Source organism: Trematomus bernacchii, unplaced genomic scaffold (genome assembly GCF_902827165.1).
Source record: "Trematomus bernacchii unplaced genomic scaffold, fTreBer1.1, whole genome shotgun sequence".
Taxonomy (NCBI): domain Eukaryota; kingdom Metazoa; phylum Chordata; class Actinopteri; order Perciformes; family Nototheniidae; genus Trematomus; species Trematomus bernacchii.
The window spans coordinates 16718955-16744787 of record NW_022987973.1 but is presented as its reverse complement, the minus strand read 5'-3'; the positions used below and the strand labels follow the sequence as shown (position 1 = coordinate 16744787).

At 40.0% G+C, this 25833-nt stretch overlaps 1 protein-coding gene across 1 annotated transcript in view; it reads right to left on the bottom strand.

Moving 5' to 3' along the window:
* LOC117471490 (zinc finger protein 609-like) overlaps window positions 1-25833 on the bottom strand; it is a 76928-nt gene that overhangs the window by 23996 nt on the left and 27099 nt on the right. Inside the window, 1 exon segment of the mRNA XM_034116554.1 lies at window positions 23415-24301. Coding sequence (XP_033972445.1) covers window positions 23415-24173 — 759 coding nt within the window. The 5' untranslated portion in view covers window positions 24174-24301.

Here is a 25833-nt window from a genome sequence, read left to right as displayed (position 1 = left end):
ACAGGTAATCACCCGAGCTGTCACCACACACTGTTCCTGGGCCGTATGGAGACACAGAGAGCCGCAGACAAGACCACACAATGAACCCTCTCTCGCACTGACAGCCAACAGTGAAAAGTGCAAACAGGTTCATGCAGAGCCTCTTCTAAAAACAGCTCTTCAAACCCCTTTGTGTTGATATTTTGGGATATATTTGACCAAAGAATGTGACTTGAAAAAAACTTTTGTCAATAAAATAGCTAGGTTGAGAAGTAGGCTCATGGTATTAGATTCAAATCATCGCCTACTTTCTAAACTAATCAACTCAGAGAACCATGTTTATTAGGTGCTCATGTTCAGGGTAGTTGACTTGTAATCTACTTTATAGAGAGAGAGACTACTACTGTTTGTCTACTTGACTTTGAAATTGTTAAGCAGACAACCTTAATGTTTTGACCACAAACAACAAAGTGCCTTTGACAAATACCCTTTGGGTCGCCAAATAATGGGCTTAAACAATTTATGTCCCAAACAACCCTTTGTCGGCCTGCAATGCATTTATTATCTTTAGCTATGACCATTTTTTGTGCTCACTTTAGAGAGTGACTGTAGCCTAGATTAGGGCTGCAACTAACTATCTTAATTACTGATTTATTATGCCATTAGCAAACCATTTTTCCATTAATTGCTTGGTCTTTTTCTGTTGATGGACTTTTTGAAAACCCATTTAATTGTTGCATTTCAAATGTAGACATTGTAAAATACCCCCTTGCCAGTCATTCTCCTTACAAAATGCATTTGTGATAACCAGATGATAAGTAAAGCCCTGTTTAAAATGACAGGAGGCTGATAAGACTAACACTAATAAAGAACAGGTCAAGGGTCAAGACAGACTGAAGTTCAAGGATTCAGCTAGTGTGAAAGTAAAGCCTTCATAGGAGAAGCCCTAAGACTCTACAATTATTTGTTAACAACACTGAATGCTAGTGATTCCCAGAAGAATTCCATCCAATATTCCGGAGATTAATAATGTCAGTGAATCAAATAATCTTGATGGATTTCCCAGCCCTTTTTAACATTTTCTAAATGAGTATAACCATTCCTGGATGAGCTTTGTTTTTTTATTTTTTCCGCTTAAATCCTGTTACTAGTCTAGATGCCACTACACAATGAAAAGAACCATTCACTATGTAATGATACAAAGAAATAATAGGATCACAACGGAAACGGGACCAGTATACAATGTGCATGAACAGAAGAGCTCTATTTCCAAGTTCTATTAATGGACAAGTGGAGAAAAGCACATTCACTCTGGGGTTGCAGAAAGTAAACCCACACAGTGAAATGCCTGACCTCTTGTCCGGGGTTTTCGAAAAAACCACATACAACTGAAATAGTCAGATTACACAAGGCTCTACTCCATGTTCAGCCAAATTTACAAACTGATTTTCAAAATCTGCCCCAAAACCACACAATGGCTGAGTGTCGCGCAAACTGAACCACATGCCGACTCCTTGAGAAAGCCACACTGGCACGAATAATGTTTAACTGACAGACAAAAATCCTATGATGAATCTGCGAGCATACCTCACAGTGTTGACAAAGTGGGGACTCTGCCTGGATTTCCAGTGATCGAACAATAACTCAACCGTGGCAGATAAGACACATGCTGCACTTTTTTTACTAGACACATTAACTTCAGCTTTAACATGATTAAGAAACTGAGCACTGAGCTTGGGCAAGGATTACAAAAGGATTACATTGCAGTGTCATACAGAGACACCGGTCTAGGCCGTACTCCTGTGAGCAGGGTGTGGAGCTACAATAATAGTGGACCAAATGATGCATTGTGTACAATACTAACGTCAGCGATCGTCAAATGCCTTAAAGGTCACCTATTATGCAAAATCCACTTTTTCCTGTCTTTTATACATAAACATGTGTCCCCTCTGTGTAAAGAGATTCTGAAGGTTTCAGGAAAAAAGATTCACTCACTTTTTGTCCTGATCCATTTATATAAAAAGATTTTGGCCACTTTATGTCATAACGATTTTTTAGTAACAGACAGAGAATCAGCACTTTTGAAACGGGGCTGAAACAGAGGGGATTATGGGATGCTACAATGCATGATCTGTTTGGTATTTCGAGCCAAACACTTCAGAGACATGTTTGTTTATATCTGAGACCTATAATATATTGATGAAAAACAGTATAATGGGGACCTTTAAGATGACTCGGAGAACAACTGAAATGTTTCAACAGCTATCAATCCACTACTTTAAACTTACCATAATAGAGATGCGGCAAAACAACCAATAATGTTAAAAAGAAAAGTGACCTACATTAATTGATTTGTTCATTTGGTCTGGTAGTTTGTTCAATGTGCTCTCATACCACCTAAAAGTCTTGTTAATCATGCGTCGCAAATACAGGGTCTTGAAACCCACAGTGTCAGATTGGTTCATTTTAAAAGTATATAAGCTCTGAAGATAAATCATGTGATGTTGAAGACAGATCATTTGTTTGTCACAACAGACCTTTCCTATACAAAATTCATGCTCGAAACAAGATAATAAATGCCTGTTCATGGTTAATGGTTTTCTTTCATCTGAGACTGCTGTTACAGGTCACAGAGAATTATGTCTGCAACAGTAGTTCAATACACATTACTGCTAAACCATAAAATCACAATCTTTTTTCTGCATTAGTCGCTATAAAATAAGCACCATAAGCAGTTTCTCTTTCCCCCTTGATTTAGTTGGCAGACTCAAGCTTTCTGTCTAAATTAAAGTGCAGTTTGAAAGGCAATAGCATTAAGAGCCATATAACCACTTTGGAGACAAGCCTTTGTTTACCCTTTTATACCAAAGCAGAGTCTGCTTTCAACCCGAGTTGGAAGGAGGTTCCTGAGGTCAGGTCAGATAACACACACTGGGTCATTTGGATTAACCACATCTCTGTATCTCTTCATCTTAAACAGTGGGTCAATTGGGTTCTACGAAAGAGCAGGTACTACAAAATAAAGTTGTGATGTAGATTAAACAAGGCTGTAAAATGTAAATATACACAACAATCACAATGTGGTTAACCTGCCTCTAAGGAAGATGTGCTACTATATTATCCATATCTGTTATATTACTAAGTTCTTAAACATTAAGAAAAGTGTAATTATGTCTGCTAATAAGTAAATGATGGTAAGTTATACACCATGTATTAAATGCATTTAAACAATTAAATAAGATTAATATGAATAATTATGCCATTGTGAATGTCGTTAAACATGAAGAAAATGTCTGTAAAAGTGTCATGGTTTAAATCAAATTGTAACAACCTTAATTAAAATCGAATCAATACAAATAATCTGAAGTATTTAGAGTTTCCCAACCCCGGTGTAAAAGCACTATAATTTATCTACATTTGCCGGTTGTTGATTGTTTAACTATTGAACGGTATTGATTCTCCAGGCTGATAAAGCCTAAGACATTCAACACCGTCTCTAACAATAAAAGACAGAAGTCATCCATCTTGAAAAGAGAAAATGTAATTCCTGCTGACACAAGAGGCCATTAAGTAAAGAGGAGTCCTTGCAGTAGTGTCATTAGTTGGCTGAGCTGAGCTCCTGCTTCCATTATGTAATTCTTTTTGACACAGAGGGCAGACCCTGTGAACATCTTTGGTAAGTTACTAAGGTCAAAGGCCGGTGGAGATTACACTGCCTTTGGTCAGTACCTCTTTCAGCACCACATGACACCCAGTTAGGAAACATTAGAAAAAAGCTTCTTTATTTGGCTGTCATAAAAAACATTGTGGTAACTTGTAATCTGTACTATGGTGTTGCATTTGTATAATGCATTTAAAAAGAGCAGTATTTGAGTCCTAACCAGTCCAAACAACTGCAGTGCTGAGTCTGATATCAGCAAACCATCAGCTTTTTTCCCCCAAGTGAGCCGTATTAACACGGTTTTTACGTAGGGCTACAATTGAAAACGCATACTGTAAGCCTCTTTTTATTTTACTACTAAAATGTGAAAAAATAAATAAAATGGCATGTTCTAAGTCTTGAAACCTGCCCGATTGTTGTCAAAGACTGCATACTGGTCTAATACAAAAAGCACACATTTCCTTAGAGGCCGAGAGTAATCAGAAACTGAAAGAGAAAACAGGAACACCTGACAGCTATTGTGCAACACCAGCTGGCAAAATGCACTCAGTTCCTAGGCAACTTCTTCTTTGTCTTAGCTGCTAATTGTGCTTTCAGGAAAGCATAACCACACATGAATAATATAGAGAGGAAACTAAGCTGTGATGGTCACATGACCGACAATCTCTGTGGAGCCATAATGAGTGAGCGAGGTTCTCCCTGTAAACAGTGATTGTCTGAGAAAGACAGTGATTTTACATGCATATATTTACTTTTTTAGATAATAAGACTCGGAAAATCAGAATGAGATTTGAATTCATGTTCAACACATTTGTATTTCAACTTAAAAGCCTTAGAGACGTAACCTTTACTGAACATGTCATTTTCTAAATGCCTCGAGGAAATTCTGACACATTTTGGCACTTAACATTACAGCTCATTTTTATGATGCAACACAACCCTACGCGTTCGGAAATAGAGCAGTGGAAGTCGAGACATCAACGTGAAAAACGTCTGCATAAGCTTCCCCAGCCACACTTTCATCTCACAGCCTTTAGCAACAGCAGTGAATTACAGATTAACTGTTAAAAAGAAGAATAATGCTTCCACATTTGCTATGAATTTTAGTAGTAATCAAATGTAATATCTTAACAGGGAGACATGTTCAACAGAGCTAAAGTCTTTGAGTATACAAAAGTACACAAAGCTCTGTCAAAGAGAAATGTCTTCAGCAAGTGTGAGAGGCTTTACCTGCGGAGACATATGCTCTCCCTGACGAAAGGACATACATTAGTCAAGAGACTGCTCCTACAGCTTCCAGCTCCATTATGGGAAGTAAAAGTGATATAAAAAGACAGAAGGCATGAGGGACCGCAGGGAAGAAGACTGAGCCAAGAGAAGTGGAGCTTACCAATTTGCTCACTTATGAAGCAGTGGCCTAATTTGCTCAGTAAAGCAAAGTCACACAGAGGAAAAACTCCTCTCCTTTTAGTACTACGATGAAACCGAAAAGTAAAACTAGACCAATATTTGGTAAAAACTAGAGATTTGTGAACAACCTTTCCGACCTGTTTGGATGCTAGAAGCGTTCTGCTGCTGGCAGCCGCTATGTCCCCAGATTTAAGCAATTAAAAAAAAAAACCAGATGGTTAAAAAAAAAAACGTTGCTGTAAATGGCCTTTTAGGGTATTATAAAAATATTGAGCATTAAAGAGCAACTTAAAACCCGTACTATTTCTAAGCATCCCCCTGTGAAGCTTTACACACGCACAACAGAGCTTTGAGCTAAATGCTAATTCACCCTGGGATAGACATTAGTATCTGTACCCCATTTCGCAGCCGTTCAAACAGCTAAAATGGATTCAAAGTGACTATTTAATGTTTCCTATGGTCTATGTTCCTTGCACTCAATCACTCAAAACACTAATCACCTTATTAAACACTTCTTGAATCAGGTGAGGAGCAGAATACAAGTATGTTGACTCCTCAGTATATCGAGTAGCCTTAACTAAATCTTCCCTTTCTTCATTATTATCTCAGTACCCAAGAGGCGCTTTCACACCGCAGTACTTTTCCCACAAAGGTTCATGAGAACTTAGTTCATGAGAACTCTTTAGTTCTCATGAACCATGTTTTCTTTTGTGTTGCCATAAGTTAGTCTCTCTGCGTTTGTGGGCTGCGCTAATGCTAATGCTAATAATGCTAATGCGAGGATAATAAAATGGCGGCTTCACAAAACTTTTTGGGAGTTTTACGGGGCATGGTTTGCAATCAGCCCAGCCAATCAGAAATAGGAACCTTTTTCTCTCCCTCTCTAGCAGGGACGGAAAAGGGGGTAAAAAACTAATTTTAGTTCCGGACTTTTTTGGTGTGAACGCAACATTTCGGAACTATATCGGAATTAAAGTGGGAAAAGTATTGCGGTGTGAACGCGCCTAATGAAGACAATAATATGGAAAGTATTTCCCGTATGGCAATCCATAAGAAAACCTATATTTCTTTCAAAAAACAAGTTAAAATCATTTGCACCTGCTCGTCAGAGAACCTTTGGGAGCCGGGTTGGTTGACATGGTGGGTTAGGTACACTCAGCTTCACATTGTCAACCTAATGCCTTCATTTCCTCTCTCTGGCTCAGCTGGCTGCTCTGAGTATTGTTTGCTAGATGAAAGGTTGGGGGTTGGGTTTAAAGGGCACTGAGGTGAGAGTATCAAGAGGTCTAATAGCCCGGCTCCACGAGGACAAATACGGCAAAACGCATCGGAGTAACTCAAATGCAACCGCAAAAAACCTTCCGTCCCCACGCAATATACACCGGATTGTGTCAAGCTCCACGAGACGGCTCCGTTTACATCCAAACGCTGGAAAAGCTGCAGTACATATGCCGAACCTGTACGTGGCGCTGTAACTTCCTCCACAAAAGCAGCAACTTCCTCCACAAAAGCAGCGAAGAAGAATGGTTGTCATGGCTGCACTTCTGTGTATTCTCCGCGGTGGGGGCCGACAGAACCGGGCAGAGTTTTTCGCCGGTCAGCGTGTGTTAAAGTTTAAATCTTCCGGACAAAATTATAAAAGTGCCGGTCAAAGGTCTTCATTGTTATTTATTGAGCTTTAAAACAAATGAATAACGACGATATAATGATATATAATCATCAAATACACGGAGCCTGTCTCTTTTTCCTCTCTTCTGACAGCGTCAGTGTCTGTCTCATGCAGCAGCTGATCCTGTAATGAGTGACCCGACAGTAAAAATGAACATATTTATAACTAGTTTAGGTAGTTTGAGAGGTAATTAAAATAGCTAAGGGTGATGATCTGACTTGAAGTGTGTGTTTTGCTCCCGCTGCATCACAGCGGCAGGAGCTGCGTGTCTCCGTCCTGTCAGATTAGACTTCACTCGCGTTTATGTCCATATCGAGATAAAGATAAATAATCTGAATTCAAGGAGGAGCTCCTGTAGATGTTGCACAAAGAACTGTAGCATGGTCAGTAGCGACTGGAGCACGATAGCAACCCTGCGGGGGAGAGGCGGGGCTATGAAAACGAATGACCGTATAGGCGACTCCACGGCCCCGTTGGACCCCCCAGAGCGCTCCGTTCCCAGATCTATCCACCTTTGGACCCGTTGTTGTTTGCGGGGTCTGTTTCTACGTTTCACTTACGGCGTCGTCGAGCTTAGAGGGCTATACGCATGAGAAATATGCGGATTCAACCCGTTTTCGTCCCCGTGGAGCCGGGGCCTAAAAGATCTCCACATAGATGCAGGGAACCTGAACATCCACTTATGTTTAGTGCCAATAAAACATGTTGAAAGCCTATCAGAGAAACTGTCCACACATACTGAGTCTGTGCTCTATTAACACTACTCTTTTTGCCTGGTTGGCTTATAAGATACTGTGTGGTTTTACAGGTAGTGGTTAGTGGCTGGGTGTTCTTAGCAACACCATGTGTACACAAACACACACAAAGAAAACAAACATTGAATATTGGCAAGTAGGGCTGCAACTAGGGCTGCTCAATTAATCGTATTTTAATCGCAATTACCATTTTGGCTTGCAACGATTATGAAAACAACATAATCGAAATAAAAAGATTATTTATTTTAATACATTTTTTTCTCGTAGCGAGACATTTCGAGGCTGCACATGTGTAGACTCCGCGGTCGTAAAATCCCCACAATGCTTTGCGCACGGACCAATTTCTAAATCTTTGGCGGAAATCGCACTCCATTTAAGGCTGGGCCTCGCATATGACGCACACCTGTTAGCCTGTTCCGCAATTCTTCGTTTTCCGAGGCTAGGAAGGATTCTTGCCTCGCTTCTGAAGCAAGTGACTCGGAAGACATGTGCTACCAAGCAAGCCTCCTCGACATTGAGAAGCACCTACTTACATTGTCAGGAGAGATTTGAACAATCTAGATACTGATTCTGCTAGGATCTTTTGGTGATTCTCTCCCTGTTTCCATTCTCCCATTTCTCACCCTCCCACTCTGACCATAGGTCAGTTGACAACAACAGTATCTATTACAACAATAAGCCACATTCTTGTCAAGGTCACCCGCTTGTGTCTGACTGGGAGAGAAAAGGCTGTGCCGAGCAGAAAATCCAGATAAACTCAGCTGAGCCTATAAGGATTTCTCTCTCTCCGCCTCCCTCTCCATAGTCATAAACCTTATCTTCCAGCAAGGAGAAACCTGACAACAAACTGAGAGGCTGTCATCAACAGCTCAGCCACCTACATTCCCACCCAAATACCAATGAATCACTCTTTGACGTCTTACAAGTCTGAGGCTTTGACCAAGGCTTTTAGATCAGCCGGGATAGAAATACAGCTCCATGTGTTCACTGTAATGTTGACAGTTGTGACCAAACTCCATTTTTAGGTACCTACCTTCCTGAACTCAAAAGCCAAAAACAGTCGAGCAAACTCCTAGCAAAGGCTCCTAGTCATAATATCCAGAAGCCTTATCAGCTAAAAAACGAAATACATTTTACAAGTTTTCCTGCACATGATTCAAGGAAAGCAAGTTGTTATTCAGGCTGTGAGATTTCCCAAGAGCCCCCAACCTCAAACTATTATTAGATGTACTCCGTTAGTCTGTTTTCCTTCTGTTGACGCTCTTCTGTGGGTGGTGCCCAAACATTAGAAAGACAATCCAAAAGCCACACATCATGAACATAATTTTATAAATAAACCTGATGTACTTTTTTTGTGTTACCTGGGCTGACACAAACAAACAGAAAACAATGAATATTACACTAAGCACAACATAGACATGGATGCCAGGGTAATGTGAACTTGTGCTACATTAGAATATCAGTATTGGATGATATATTAAGAACATGGCTACCTTTAAATGATTAAACCCTAATAAAATGCTAGAGATACGAACTTCCAGTCAGTGGGAGTAACCTGATAAGATTCCAAAATCCATTCAAGGCTCTTCAACATATAAAAAAAGCACCAGAGGTTTCAGCTGTTCAGATGGATAAGCAGATGATAAAGGTGCAGGGGTTAAGGCAGAGGATGTAGGAGTAGAAATATGTGTGTGTACATGCGGAGGAGTGACCTGAGCTCTGTTCTGCACACACTGCTTAAGCTGCAGTCATGCTGCTACTCTAACTAGGGCTTGATACTCCGATCGACCTCTACTGCTGGCTGTCTCACAGAGCTCCTATTGAACCATGTCTATCTTAATGGACAGTGATGTGCACTATTACTGAGTGCCAGTTGTACCTGCACTATATCTTCAAAGCCTATAGACTTTTACAGCACATTACACCTTGGGGCCATGAGTGTTGCAGCTAGCACCTCATGACATTTCAACACTCTCACAGGTGAAAAGGCAGGTCACTACAAGAGCGTAGCAGGGTAAGTTACACCGCAGTTTATTTTTTGAGCCACATAGCATGTCTGACTTGTTTTGATAATTATAGTCTGGAGCTCACTGAGTATAATCCAGGGTGTTAAGTTAGAAGCCCCAAACATACCCAAACCGGATGACCTGGATATAAATCTACTTTAGAAAGTATCAAATCAATCCAAGAGCTGCTTGAAACTACTCAGTAGATGAACTTTGGCTGAACAACAAGAGCAGATTGAGATGTTCATAAGACACTTGCTTAATCAGAAGGACATGTGGCAAAGTGTCAGCACAGTGTTGTAACGCATGACATTGCAGCCACACAGAAGGAATCTCAGCAGAAATTATACCTCTGTGCCCTTCAAGTCATTCAAAGCACTACTACTGAGGTGATGTCCAAAGTAAAGAGACACAGGATAACACACCAAATCTCCCCTTCTCTCTCTCTGCCAGATGCTTAGCAGAGGTCTGCTGCTCGCAGCCATCGAGTTTGATGACCTTGTTAGTTTGAGTGCCTAATCTGCTAATGCCCTGGTAAATATAAACAGTCAGTGCAGTCATTGTAGTCCCCTGCTGCTATCCAAAAACATGGATGATAACTCCATCTCAATCTTTATTTATCCCGGGGACTTACTGGTAGACTTAAGACCCAGGGGACAGAATTATGGATGGTTACATCAAAGATAAATGCCTTTTTTAGTGGAGCCTCGCAGATGGGGGTGCTGCAGCCCCCTCAGCACTTACCCCTTCCCGTGTCCATTCGCGATGTGTCTCGCAGATCCCACGAAGCAAGCAGGAAATGAACCCAGCTCACACTGTCCGCTCCTCGCAGCAGCGAGCCCCGCAACGTCCCGCCAACACGGCACCCAGACCCCACGCAGCATTCTCATCTGTTTGTCATTACTGGTGTCATTTTCTGGTTGCTAACAAACGCCATTGTAACACATAATCACTGATGTTCAGCTGTAACGGTGGTAGACTCATCAGAACAGAGTGGGCGAGCTGACCAATCAGAGCACAGTGGGCTCACAGGGAGGGGGAGGGCAGGAGCTCCAACAAGCCGTTTAGGACAGAGAGTGAATACACATACTATACAGAGACGCTGTATGAGAAACCAATGTGAGTTTGGAAAATTGCACAATGTAAATCTATTCTAGTATACCTCAACAATGGAATTATGATCAGTAGAAATGGCCATGACATGGGACCTTTAAAGGTTCTTCCAAGTACATTTTCTCCCAACACATTGCCTGTTTGGATCTTAGTAATTTATACACAATACTTCTCTCGACTTCTACCAGGATTAATCGAGGTCTGCAGCAAACAAATGAACACCTTATACAATGTATATGAATATGGTCGACATCATTTAAATTGATGTATTGAGGTAACAGGTTTGACATTCATCTTAACTACATCAGGACAAAACGTCAGATCATTATAATGGGGAAGTACAGTCTGAAGGTCAGGCAGCACAGGAACAAAGCAGCATATTTCTTAAGCTATATTAAATGTCACATTATTCAGCAATAACCAAATTGCCAGGACCTCTAGAGTAATAGGCTGAGCTATTTTATGAACAATAAAAAAATACCATAATAATTGTGACATATATCTTAAGTGAATGGATTTAACAGCAACATGTCTGACTCTTCAAGGGACACATAAACCTAATGGATATGATTAAATATAATTTAGTTTTCCAGATGGACAGCAAGGCCCTACTTACGAAACATAATTGAATGTGCGAGCTCAGCTCATCGCCAAGGACTAAACAACTCCCCAGCCTCCACTACGAAGAGGAGCTCATCTCCATATTAACTTCACCTTTATTGATCTACTCACACAGCCCCTACACAAACACCCTCAAGTCCTTTTGGGATATTTGGAAATAGCCCTGTGAAGGGAAAGAAATGCACAAAGGAATATTTAACTCTCGTAGCAAAAAAAAGTGCATACTTTGGTAATGGCCCATTATTTAGATGGAGGGGGAAAAGGTATTCTCAGCAAAAAACAACAACAACTACATGGATCACTAAATCAGAAGGTTTGCCCTGCATATCAAGTTAGAGGGAAATCATTCGTAATATGCCAAGCAATCAACCCTTCAGCTGAGCAGTAGAGAAGTAGACAAACAAACACAGTAACCCTTGTATACGTTTATAGGTACATTTTTAAATGATTTCACCGTAGAAACAAGGACGAATCAAATGTGCAACAGTCCAAAAATGGTTTTACTACACACTATTTGTTTGCATGTACAGAGATGAACTCAAACATGTTTGTCAGTAGGTAACTTCCTCTTGGACACAGACACAGACAGATGACAAAAATGTGCCTATATAATTGCATAGTATAAAGTGGAATTAAGGGCAGAGATTATCAAGTAATCATGTTTTGTAAATCTGACAAGGTAAGCTGGTTAGCTACATGGCAAATTAACACTTTGGATGCACAGACACCGTGCCATGGTGTTGCAGTAGCTCATTGGTTAAGTAGGTGCATTTAATCTAGCCATATCAACACAATGCTATCTGGAAGCCAGTTTGAGTTATGCATCTAAGAACGTGAAGGCTTATCAGATGCCAACACTGCACATAGGTTAATAATACCATGAAGCAAGGTTTTTACAACTCTTGAAAGTTATCATACAAGGAGCACTTTATCCTCCAACTCAACCATTGAAAGGTGAACAGCAGAATGCCCATGTTTTGGAGTAATGAAGTCAATAAATGCTTAAAGCATTTCCCAAATTCCTTGCACGTTCTTCTTGTGTTTGTATGGTTTTCTCCCCAAAGACATCCATTTGGAGTCTACCGGGAAAAATAAAATGGTTTTCGGTATGAGGAGTGATGAAAAATAATAGTTTCTAAGGTATCTGCCTGGATTCTGATAAAGAGTAATATACACCTGGATTCGTACCAGCAGCAGTACCACCCACATTACAACTTTAGCCTAGCTGCAGTAGATAACTGACAAAACTGCTGACCGAAAGGGTACAGAAGAGGAATGGGAGAAAAACAGCATAATATAGGGTGAACATTGTTTTGACAGGGGGAGTTTTTCTCTGCCTACAATAGATAATGCAACGCTTCTGTATTCAAGGACACTGATGCAGTCTCCATTGAGCATATCAGCATTCATAGGAGAACTGTGCTGTGGCAGGGGTGACTTTGATGCATGTGCTGCTCTTGTTTAAGGGAACGGAAACAGCACGGGAAAATCAAACCTCCACACAGTCTGGGCACTATAAAAGTAATTGGCACACAACCAATGTTGGAGAGGTGGTATAAGCAGAGGACAACCTACATCTATCACTTATGGCATTTAGGCTTTTAAGGACAGATCATCTAGAAGACAAAGAGATCAGAAGTCTACAATATTAAGATAACTTAATTTCCCAAAGAGGAGGAATAAAAGGGCAAATTGCAGATGAGGTATGAAGAGTCAATTACAACATTCAGTCAATAGATAGCTTCACACACAGTGGACCCTGTATGGGTCCAAGATCCAATACGATTTTTGTAGTTTTTGACTGAGTTTATTCCTCGTTTGTGTAAATTATTGAAAACTGTCCATACTTTACCTTAAGATTTACCCGACTTGCATTTTGTATGAAACAATCCATGTTCTCTACCCTACCGCTGTCTGTGTAAACTAAAGCAGTATTCTAAAGCTACTTTCAAATAGTTCCATGTCGACGAGTTTGAAAAGACTTTGCAGCAAAGCAAAACTTTAGCTACGGCAAAAGGATGGTACACTTAATACATAGAGTTTATTTATTTATCTTTTTCTCTTGAAGAGCATTTGGTTGGGTGTGAGGATTTAAGCGATTCTGAGGCTATGAAGCGTTAAGTTGTTGGACTGAGGCCCAGGTCGGTGAGCCACAAGCTTCTCCTCATTCTCAAACACTCTCTTTCCCAAACATGTTTAACATTAAGGGCTTCAATGTAAAACTCTCATAGGAATCATGCTTTTCAAATATGTACATCTAAGGCAAATACTGCTGAACAAAAGGAATACATCTACTATGTGTAGGCGTATGCTCTTGTGCTGCTGTGCACAAATCTTCGTGAATTTTTTCAACATTTACATTTAAACATTAACATTAATAACCTCTCAAAAATATAATAAAACCACTATATCAAAAGTTTGGTATAAACTGCTCCAAATCAGTTCAATATTGAGCACAATGTGAGCATCCATCGACTCATGAATGTTTGACATTGGTCCCAAAGGACGGACGTGTTCTCGCTTTAATTTCTATCAGTAGTATAATCCCCTTTTGAAACCCTTTTTAGGGTGAATTAGAAAGGCCCTGCATTCAAAGAGATGAGTGGAGAGAAGGGGGCGGGAATAATCACAAGGGCCTAGCTGCCTGTGCGGATTAGAATAGGAAAGAAAATCCTTTCATCTCAGATCTGTACTTCCAAGCTTGGAAGCATGCGAGCACAGACACAACTCACCAAACCTTACATTCATTCTTCTCACCGAATAAAGCCATATAACTATGTTGTTGATTTTTTATTCATATACAGCTATTTATGTTTTAAACAGATGATATTCAATTATTCTCAAAATGTGCAGACGAGCCTCTGGATTAAAGAAAAGCTTGTATAAAAGCCTTGCTCTCGAGGTTGACCTCTCAGACGAGCGCAGGGGATGGCGCGCACATGATCTTACTTGCTTCTCCAATTTCTCATGCTGAAATGTGGACCGCTGCTCTATATTTGGCAGACAAGCCTTTCAACAGCCAACTAAATGTAACAAGAGGGAAAAGACCAGAGAATCTCCTCAGACGTAACATGACAAACAAACACCCCCAAACAACGCCATCTGACAGATAACAAAATGGATTAGCCACTATGTGTGTTTGCTCAGTCGTCTACCTCTGCGGAGGTTTTACTGAGGGTCAAATGAGAAGAAGCCAAGCCAAGTGTAACAGGAGTTGATACAAAAAAGATACCCAGAGGATTATTATTCTCATAGTAAATGGTTTTATTGTACAATTATTTTGTTTAATGAAGTGGTTTGTAGTCCACATCTTCCATGTTAACAAAAAAGAGACACTGCAGGAGAATATATTGGAAGTACACACAACTTAAACATGCATGTGCAGTAACATGCTTTCTCGAAAGGCTAAACAACCAGCCAAGTTGTTTTTTTAGGCAAATGGAAGATAATCACACAGTAGCAGCTGGTAGGCAGAACTGAGTTAAGAATATTAGACGTGTATACAGTCAAGCTTGTTCTGCTTGGGTCTTTTGGTATGCAGAAATTACTTCCTCAACCGAGTAAATTGTCCAGTCTAGGTGAGATGTTAGCCTACGGCAGTGCATGCTGAAATACATTTATGAGCCCATTAAAAGATGCTGTCTTAGGTTCAGACATTTACTCGTTATTTATTTCCCACCCCACCCATACACAAGTAAAGTAAGCGTTTGTCCAATTGGTACCCAACTGAAAGTACTAAAGAGCTTGTTTTTCAGTTCATTTTGAATTTTGTAATGCATTTTAATATTTTTGATGGTTAATTCATAATTTCAGTATCTTTCATTTGAAGGTTCTTAAATGTCATACATTGAACTGACAGATAGTACATTTAAGATTGTAGGGTTTTGGAGTCGGTCCAACAAAACAAGGGATTTTATAATGTCACCTTGGGCCCTAGGAAGTTGTGATGGGCATTTTTCAGTTTTCTGATGTGTTATAGACTAGACCAAACAACAAATCGATACCTCACCAAAATAATTGCCAGGTATGTGCTGTTGATATTTCACTGGCCCGAGAGACAAATCGCAGGATGCAGCATTTAATATATCAAGCTAAACATCTCAGGACTGGTTCTAGAGGGGTTTGCAGGATTCATGCCTTCTGGTGGCAGGTGTGCTATAAGACTCTAGGTTTCAAAATGCTAATTTAATTCAGCATTTCATCTTGATGTAGAAAAAAAAAAAATGGTTGACGCAGATATACAAGCAACATTATACTGCAGAGGAATAAATACTCTTTGATAACAAGCAAAAGTGCAATGAAGTAAAGAATTTCACAGCTGAAGCGTTAGTGATTTTATTTGAACATGTTCAATTTAACAACAAACTGGCTGCAAACAATCCCTTAGAAAAGAATAAGGGGGAGGGCAAGACACGTAATCCTCTCTTTAATCACTCTTGCTCAAACACTGCCTAGCTGTTAACTTCCTCTTTGTTAAACAAAAAACCTTTCACAAGCTGTAAAGATGTTGAACTGCGAAATATGTTCTCACCCAGTGTTCCATGGTCAAACCGATGTGGATACAAATAATTATTTTAGCATGTGCACTACAAAATATACAATACATTAAGGGGTGGAACTACCAAAGAATTAAAGGAGTAAGTGCTTCTCACGTGGCCAAACTATGGAGAAATCCCCAAACGTGTTCTGCTAACTCTTTAACAGCCACAGCAAGTCAGTACAAACTTTCAGCCACCTCTTCCCTCGCTAGAAGAAAATTCCAGTTGAGAGGGGGAAAAGCCACGTCTGCTCCTCCCCACTGTGTGGGTTTTGTTCTGCTAATCAGACCACATGCCTCAAGGATTCAGGAATCCAAGAGCTCTCAGCCAGCTCCTCTCATTCCACATACAGGCGCAGCAGCCTGTGACAAACTATTCAGTGTGTTGGGGGGTTAAAGACTCTATCCATTCATAACACTGTTCAAGCCTCCCTCCCTCCTCTCCTAATCTGAGGCACTTCTTTACCCTCACCACCTCCTCCCCCTCTTACCCCTCACATGCCCTCTCTCTCCCCACAGCAGAGCCCTTTTTTTGTATCTATCTGCATACTGCACACTTGGTCTGAATAGGCTCATGGTTTATTATTAGACTATGGTCCAACCACACACCCACTACAGTTTTGAATAGTAAAAACAGAACTCCAGCGAGCGTCTTGATATTTGGCTTTCTCTTTCTCCGTGCTTGTTTCTGCAGTCTTCTTCTGGTTTGTTTCCTCCCTGGCTCTCTTGCTACTCACGCATTGAGAGGCGAAATGAGGCACACTGGAAATTTGCAGGCTGACAATGGAAGACAGCTGCTCTTGCTGCATAAGTCTTTCATGAGCTGAATTAGTGGTACAAGCCTTTTCTCTCCCTTCCCCCCACACATGCCTCCCGCTCTCCCCTCATAGCAAGCTGATCCAGACACAGCAACACACCTCGTGGAAAGCTTAGAAGGGAGAGAAAGACTGGGAGGCAAAGACAAAGCATGGCAAAGGCTTTGTTTGACAGACCTGTGATTGCTTTTTGCAAAAGTTGTTTTATGTCCCTGTAGAAAATCTATCACAATAATTCTTAATGCTGTGAATAAGACTGAAGGTTACATTAAGTTTCTGAAATGACACTGGTGTTAAAATAAATCTTTTACTAAGTTTCAAGAGGCTGAATGCCAGAAGTCCTTGCATTCTGCAGGTATGACCCACATTATATTCTGAAGCTCACATATTTTTAATAACTTGGAAAGAAATGCATTCACAAAAAGGACATCTGGGAGTCTCTATTTGTGTTACATTATGAGTTAAGATCTCTGAGACACTTCACAAAAGAGACCTAATGGATAAAACAGAACCTTCAAATAATTTCTACTCAAACGAACACAAAAAACTGTAAAAACAATTATACTGATGAAAGAAATCTAAAAGACGTAGACTTCAGATTACGAGTATTAAACCTAACAACATGGCATTCAGACTACCAGCATGGATTCTCATGGTTTATTTCCAACAGGATTAGCTTTGGAGAAATTGTCGCTCATGATTTAAATTTTTTTTCCCGTTGATACATTTTGTCTGTCATGGATATAGTTATTATAAACGCCAGGTCATTTTTATAGTGCACATGAATCATTTATGCAATAGTAACATAGAATTGTAGGTAGGAAACCTGTGTCAATATGACTCTTTGATCCTGAGACCAGTTGCACTCAATCCAACAAAAAAAACATCTTTCATTATTCCAGATTGCACTAGTGGTCATAGCAAGCTTAATATCAAAAGTGACAATAAATCCCAAAAGCCTTCAGGAAGTGGTGAGATGGGACACAAATCAAGACACATATCCACTAGGGGTGTAACGGTATCCGCCCTTAAACAACAAATGAAGAAGAAAACACAAGAAAACGAACAAAATACAAGAAGAAGAGAAGTTAGTATGGCGATTTCAGATAACACACAGGAGCTAGAAGACCCACCTGCTTCTTTTAAATCAGCTGTGTGGGAACATTTCGGGTTCCCTGTGGACTACAATAACGATGGAGTGCGCGTGGTGGATCGGACGTGGACGGTGTGCCGGCGTTGTTCGACAGCGGTGCGGTATGCTAATGGTAACACAAGCCAAACATGCTAAATCATATCAGAAGGCATCACCCAGATTTGCCAATCACCGGAACCCGGCAAAAGACAACAGCAGTTCAACAGCTTATCCCCGCTGTTTTTAAGAAGCCAATAGACATGAAAGCCAAAATAAATAACGGAAGCTTTTGACATATGTTTTTCAACGGCTATGCTGCGCCCTTATGATATAGTAGAGGACCCCGGCTTTTATTGATTGTGATTAAAAGGGATTGAAACACTATCTTAATATTTATTTTGTAATATTTTCAAGACATTCTTTTTAGTTTTACAGTTTATTGAACCTTTTTTTCAGCCATTATAGATAATACGGCCATCTGAGTGTGTGTGGTACTGTATGTGGTTTGTTTTTAACTGTGTAATAAAGTTAATAATTCAAAATGTTAAAGTTCCTTATTTTTAAACTGAAACTTGCACTATTGTTCAAAATAAATAAAAAACAAACCTGGAATTATGCATTTGGGACTTTTCTTTGCTTTTTCTTGTTGTACCGAACCCTTACCGAACCGTGACCCCCAAACCGAGGTACATACCGAACCATGAATTCTGTGAACCGTTACACCCCTAATATCCACTGAGGTCAAGGTGACTGCAGGCAGCAGTGTTTATGAGTGGAAAGACCTGGTTCCAGTGTTAAATATTTCCAAACAAAAAGCCTGTGGTGCCATTCAACAAGGATTTCCTGAGCAATGAGACTACTATACACTTTGTGGGCCGTGACATTCTTCTTCTAATTCAATATCTGGATGTGCGGTCTGCTGTGTGGGCTGTGAGGAATCTAGTATAATGGAGGTTTATGCTACAACGATTCTCTAATATGGATTTCTAGGGTGAAGGTTGATGACTAGTCTATACAACAATCTGAAAATGTTTGTAACGTTATAGATTCCTTACTGCTATTGAGTGCAGCGTAGGTGCAGAAATACTGGACTGTGCCCTATGTAGAGATGCAGAAAGCTTATTAGTGATGGAAATAAGCGCATATAAATACTAAATGGGGGTTTGCAACATAAAACAATGAACATATTGTAATAAAATACAAACAACTATTTTTTCGTTGCCTTAATCCATTAATGTACAAATTGCACGACTGAGGCATAATCTGGAAGGATAATATATCTTTTAAAAAATGTTTACTACTTCCACCGTTTCATTATTATTACTGTATGATTAACTTCCTCCAATAAAAGAAAGAGGGACAGCAAGCGCAAACATGTTGGATGAGCATTCGCATTGCTTTCATTTGGCAGCGTTTTGGTTGAGTATCAAATGACTAGAGAGCCAAATAAAGCTGTCTATTAGTTTTGTGGCAGCTTGAGATTTATTAAAGACTCATTCCCATCTCAGAATAAGTCCTCTATTAAGTCCAAGGTTGTGTTCGATAAACAGTAAGATAATACAAAAAATGAACTGATTCATGTCATGTTATCAAAGAATATATGTTGGTAAAATGTGAGGTTTTGCTTTTACCAATTTGCAGAAGTTTTCAAAGTTAAAGTATTTCATGACCCGTGAAAAGGACATTTGAAAAAGATCTGCGTTTTGCTGCCGTTTCTTTTCCATCAGGTGATTACACAAGCCACTTAGATTAACACAGATTCTACTGGCTGTTTTGATTTGCAAAGGCATGTCAGCGGAGGGATAAGACACTATAAACCTTGAAGATTTGTGGTATGAAACTATGCATGGTATGCGCCTTAGCCTGTGGAAAGAAGGAGTATCTCCAGGACATGCATGTTCACATTAAATTAAAATATAAAAGGCTCAACCAATGTTAGCATTTCTACATTTGTTAATATCCATAGCAGCTGCTCAGTGACTCAAAGGTACAAAATGTTCCTCACGTCTGGTATAAACGTCCTTGATTTTATTTTCATACTTTATGTAGTCTAGTGTTTTGTTTTGCCTAAAAGCTCAAACCATTTCACATTATATTGTCAAGGCAGCTGCCAATAGCAGACGTGGAAAACAATTAGTGTCAAATGTTTTTCTTCCTGTAGTAGTGAGGGACTCCCTGAGGGTAAATGCTTCAAACAGATGGAGGCAACAACACAGATATCACAACAGCAATGAACCTGGGGCTGGCTGATAGCGCAATACTATCATTCAACACCATCATTTATCAGCTTTCTGTGGAATTGAGCGTTGATCAGAATTATACGTTTGGTTATTTATTTAAAATGTAATTGTCTAAATGTGTGATTCTAAGAAGGCTGTGAAGGCTTAACAAATTAAGTTATTCAGAGAGTTTGACAGAGAAGTTCAAACCCTGACTTGAAATGGTCAGACACAGCCGCCCCTAATCTGACGTTGGAAAGGTGTGGGGGAGGGGATTTATAACGCTATTCAACCCTCCGACAAGCCGTTCTGATGATTGAACTGGCAGCCTAATACATTTACAGTCTTTTAAAAAGCATTATCGTCTTTAGCAGAACAAGTACAGGTAAGCTAACAGCCTCGCTTTGTAGTGAGCTTCTTGATATGATTTACTCCCATTCTTAAAATAAGTCAGTCTCTTTTCTTGCAGAGCCTTTAAAAGCCCTGGCACTACTTGAAACGAATGAGCTGAAACACAATAGCCACAGTCAGCCAGGCACAGAAGGGCAAAGAGAGAAACCTCGAGCTAGCTCTCATGAGATCCCTCCACCACCCGGGCTGGACACCGGCAGCCATGCAGAGCGCTGGCTTTGCTCTTTCATTCAAGGGCTGCCTTTCCTTTCTCTGGCTCCCTACTTTTCAAAGTAACATGCCAATGTAATTTTCCATGAGGGCTGCTCCATTTATCAAGGCCAGTGGCACATCGAGGCAGCTAACGAATGCCTTAGTCCTCTAGATTTGTATAATGAGAGGTGGGAGAGTGAGACACACTCAGAGGTGGTTAGCACTTGTATCAAGGAAGTACAGATGATTTATTCAGCATTCAAGAGCCAATGCTTCGGGGAGCTTTAACGTAGGACACAGACAATGTAGCCGTGCCATTACACCTCGACCATGGAGAACCGCTACAGGGACACATACTGATTAATGTGTGGATTACACGGCTGGAGAGAGGGACAGCTAGTTATATTAAATCACCAGTCAACTTGTAATGATGCTGACAAACTTCCAAATCTTCCTCCCAACTGTAGTTATTTTCTTCTATAATGATTTTTGTATTATTTAATTAACTATTCATATTATTAATAACATCTACAATGATCTAGGTTTAAGAAAATGTATAGGATAGATTCATGTTCATTATTACCTGATATAATTCTGTCACATCTTTCAAATGTACAGATTTTAATTTATATTTTAAAAACCATATATTTTCAACGTGTGAGTGAGGTTCAGAAGTAATTATTTATTTGATTATCTTATTCATTTGCAGCACCTTTTGTTTTTCTACTGTTGCCAGAGGAAATATTTATACAGAGCCAGTCTGGTCTACAGTCAAATAGCATATGAAAAACAGTATGTATGGCAGCAAATTGTAATGTAAATTCTTAATGTTTGGGATATATACGACTAGTGAGCAACAATTAGAGTCATCCACATCTTATCAAAAAAGGGTTTAGGGATGATCCAGAAAACAGATAGACCCAGAATGTAAGACCCAGAATGTATTTATATCAATGAAAAGTCAACAAAATGTCTATATTTTACCTAACTTTTACTTTATCTTAAAAACTAGAGATCCAATTACTAAAATCCTTTATTTGGTTCAAATATAGAGTTAAAAACCACACAGATCTATAGTGTAGTGTAAACTTGGGGCTTGAAACGGGATAAGTCAACTTATGAGCTTCTGGTAGAAAACCACCCTTCAAAAAGGCCATTACAGGCGACCAAATGAAACTGAGCATTAGCTTGATTAAACTTCTATATTTCTCTAAGTTTGAAAATGGTTGGAAACATTGGTAAAATGAAAGTACACAACTAAATTAAATATACAACACACTGTATATCTAGTCTCGGTTAGACCCTGTAGGCACATATTATTTTTAACTGGAGTTGCCAACCTAAAAACGGCTCTTCATGACAAAATGAATGTGTGCAACAATCAAATAATTTTTTCATCATGTTTTCCAGGATATGTTTCATCAGTTAGATGTTTGAAAGCAGTTGTTACCCCTTTCCTTTATACAGTGTTGAAAACCAATTCATGTGGTTCTCCCACGAAAGCCTTTTCATTCTAAATACATTATGATTACAAAGACTTTCCTGAAATTTCCTTTCAAAGGAGTCCGCCCAAGGAGACTCTACAGCTTGTGTTCATGGCTGGGTGTCCTGGATTTAAGGAATCAAACAGGCTTCCTCCTCACAGCCCTTCCCCCATGCCACTTTCAGAGCAGCAGGAAAAACGACGAAGGCGTGCTTTGCACCAGCTCCCTCCCCCACACACTGCTCCACCAGGCATTGCTGGGGCTTGTGGGATTAAGAATGGAACACGATGACAGACAAAAACAGTCCTCAGCACCTCCCTGCTCTGCTGTCTTTTATACTGCCTGAGCATGAAAAGGCTCTGAGGCACACAATAGACACAGCGATATATCAACTCTAGGAGTGAACAAGATAAGTGAGGGTGAAAAGCTACACAGATCTTTATATTGTTCTTGTAAGATTTAATAGAAATTGTGTGAAAAAAATTAAAGTGGAACATAATGTGACATTTACTTTACTTTATCAAGGCTCATGTGATGTGAGTTACAATCTTGTCTAACATAAGAACTTGGTTCGACTGACTCATGTAACACTTTCATGGTTAATTGCAATTCATGGTGGCTGGTATTAATATTTAACATTGTATAAGAAATGTTTTGAAACTTGAAGGCAATTCCTTTTGAAATGAACCAAGCCTCTGTTGCCAGGATAAAAAACAATGTTTCCTGTAGCTAGTCTGAGCATCATACTCGTCAAGGGTGTCCTTATTCACAGTGTGGTAAAAAAAGAGAGAACAGCCGTAGTTTTTTTTTATGCATCACATGTCAGACAGCTTTGGGAAATGAAGAGCATCTCCAAGCCTGCTTTCAACAACCTCTATGATAGCTATCACAAAGCAACACTTCAAGAACCCTGCAGCGTTCGTTCCTAAGTGTCCTACTGTATTAATTAATACCATCATGATTTAACTGATGACAGCCCGTATTCTTTACAGAGACATTTTTCTCTGAGAAAAACAATCCCACAACTGTATAAGTGTTGAAAATAAAACATAACAGAGTTGTTGCCAACAAGTCACAACAATTGAATTCAGGCACACTTTAACAGCAACCTCAAAAATGTGCTAGCATAACAGATGAATGTTTGTATGTGGTAATGTTTGTACCGAGAGACTAATCGCCTAAATATTTTTGTACTTTTAATTCAAATGTATTGAAAGCTGCATATTGCTTTCATCAACTTTATAAACACCAATGATTTCAATGGTTACTTTACAATCGGACCAGAACAACCTGGATAAATAAATGGCCATTGACAAAGACAAAAACATCCCAACACTAGATAGTGAAATATGTTACAAAGCAACATACAAATCCAGACAATATAAACAAAAGGGAAAAATAAAAACTCACCTTTTCATTTTTCACCTTCTTTAATGTCTTGCATTCACTGTTACCATTTTCCACCTCCTCTGGTTCAGTTTTTGCCGTCAATGCTGGTACTATCCCTACAGGTTCAAGTGCAATATTCCCCATTTGATTGGATTCTGCCAAGTCTGTTGATGGTGTGTTCTCAAAGGACGCATTTCGACTATTCCCCAAAGCCACTTGGGCTTGAGACACAACATCCTTCTCCGCAGCAGCTATTGCCACGACTGGGGCTCCATCTGCTTTGTCCTTCTTACTTTTCCCACCAGCCCCTTCCTTCTCTTTTTTACCACTTAGAACACCTCTGGAGGCTTTGCCCCCTTTTTCCATGTTCTTTCCAGAGGTGGTATTGTTGCCAGCAGCTCCTGCGCCTGCTGCTGTGCCTGTTGGCTCCCCTTGAGTCCGTCCTGTAGTTTCTTTTTTGCCCCCATCTCCAGCTGAGGCTTTGCTACTATTGTCTTTAGAGTTCTTACTGCGCTTGTATTTGGATTTGCTCTCCTTGCCTTGAGAGCCAGACACTGGACTAACAAACCTGATGTTGTCAGGCAATGCTGCCACTGCACTGGGTGGTGCCGCCATGCCTTCCTTGGTGCCAGACATCTCAAGTTTATCCTTCTCTAAATCAGCGTCAAGGTCAATAATCAGATTTCCAACACCGATATCCCACTCATCACCGCTATCGTAAGTGTCCACCGCATTAGAGTCCACACCTTTCCCGCCTGCAGTGCCACCACTTAGGGACATTTTAGTGCCAACGGCCCAGGATTGCCTCAGTGAGGTCCGACACCCTCTCAGACGGTTGGGGCTCAGGGGCAAGGGTTAGAGAATCCTCACGGTCTACTCGTTCTTGTGCCATTTAACCACATTTTATCCTAGAAAGAAAAGAGAACAGAGAATTATTAGGTGAATAATTCTGAAAGAGAAACAGTACAATCTGCCATTACAGAACTGTGTGTTTCATTGGTATAGAAAAAATTGTTTCATCACGAGCCAGTGATTCTCAGATGATCACTGCGCAAACCACTATGGTAATACCCACTGGTGTGACAGCAATGCTCCGAAACCCTCTCCTCATAATCACTTCCCACAGTCGTCATGGCAACCATGGGAAATGTAGCTTAAATCCTGCTTGACAGCCAAGGTGGCCCCACTGTTCTGAATGACTAGCTCTCTTTTCACAAGGTACTGCTGATAGTGTCAGTGCTGATAAATAAGGAGTAGTTGGCCTCACACACCCCCACATGGTTTATGGAGCCGTGCCTTTTCAACTCAAGCACACAATGGTAATCTTGCATTAGCAGAGGAGCTTAAAAACATGAATGAACCAGTGTATGTCTCGGGAGAACAGTGGTGAGTTGTATTTGCTCACACAATATAGTCAAAAGGTCACGATGTTCTATATTTTTCAACAAATTGAAGACAGGACAGACTCCAGTCTAATTTGGAAAAACTGCATATCAACATGAAAAACAAATCTCGTCTACAAAATGTAACCTCAAGAGATTAAGGTTACGTATTTAAGACCTCTATGTATTATCTTACTATTTGCAAATCTGTCCTGACAGCAATTGATAGCAAAGAAGAAAATGTGAAAATGTCTCAATGTGTTTTTTGTTTGTGTGTTTGTCATGAATAGCTGTGAAAATGAATATCTTTACCACCTTTAATATGTGTTTTTAGTTGTGCTATATTGAAACTATGCAGGGGAATAATTGATGTAAAGCACATTGAGTTTCTCTTGTAAATAACACATGCCATATAAATACCGTTGGCCTTGGCACATACTTAGTACTCGCCTGCAGCATCAGCCAAGTAATTGTCCAATTTAAATAGTACAACCAATGCTATCAGGAGAGGTAAACATCTTCTGCAAGAAACATTTGTATGGATCCTTCAAATGTAACTGTTCAAGCCAAAGCTTATTATTATACAATGATATGTTTATACAAAATTTCCTGGACAAAAAAAATGGTTGGCATTGAGACATCTTATCCATTTAATTTCATTGTTTACCACTGCTGAGAGGATAGTGTAAGCTATTAGGTACTCATGGTAGAACACAGTTACAAGGCATCAGGTAATCCCCCTGGATAAAGTACTGATACTTGATACTCCTCTCTATTCTGGGGGAAAAAGGTTCCATTGCATCTTATAATTCAACCCTTCAGAGGCTGTTCATCACTGGTGTTGACGGTGTTGAACTGGTTCCAGAAAGAGTGAATTTTCTGAAAATCTAGCACTTACGGTTCCCCAAGAGCTCACTGCATGTTGGTAAATAATTAACACTCACATCTAGTTCTCATCCCCCTGTGCGATAAAGAACATGAAGGATGAGGAAGCCTGAGCACAAAAGACTCTGGAGTGGTGGAAGGACGATGAGATCAATACTGCCTCAAACAGGCGT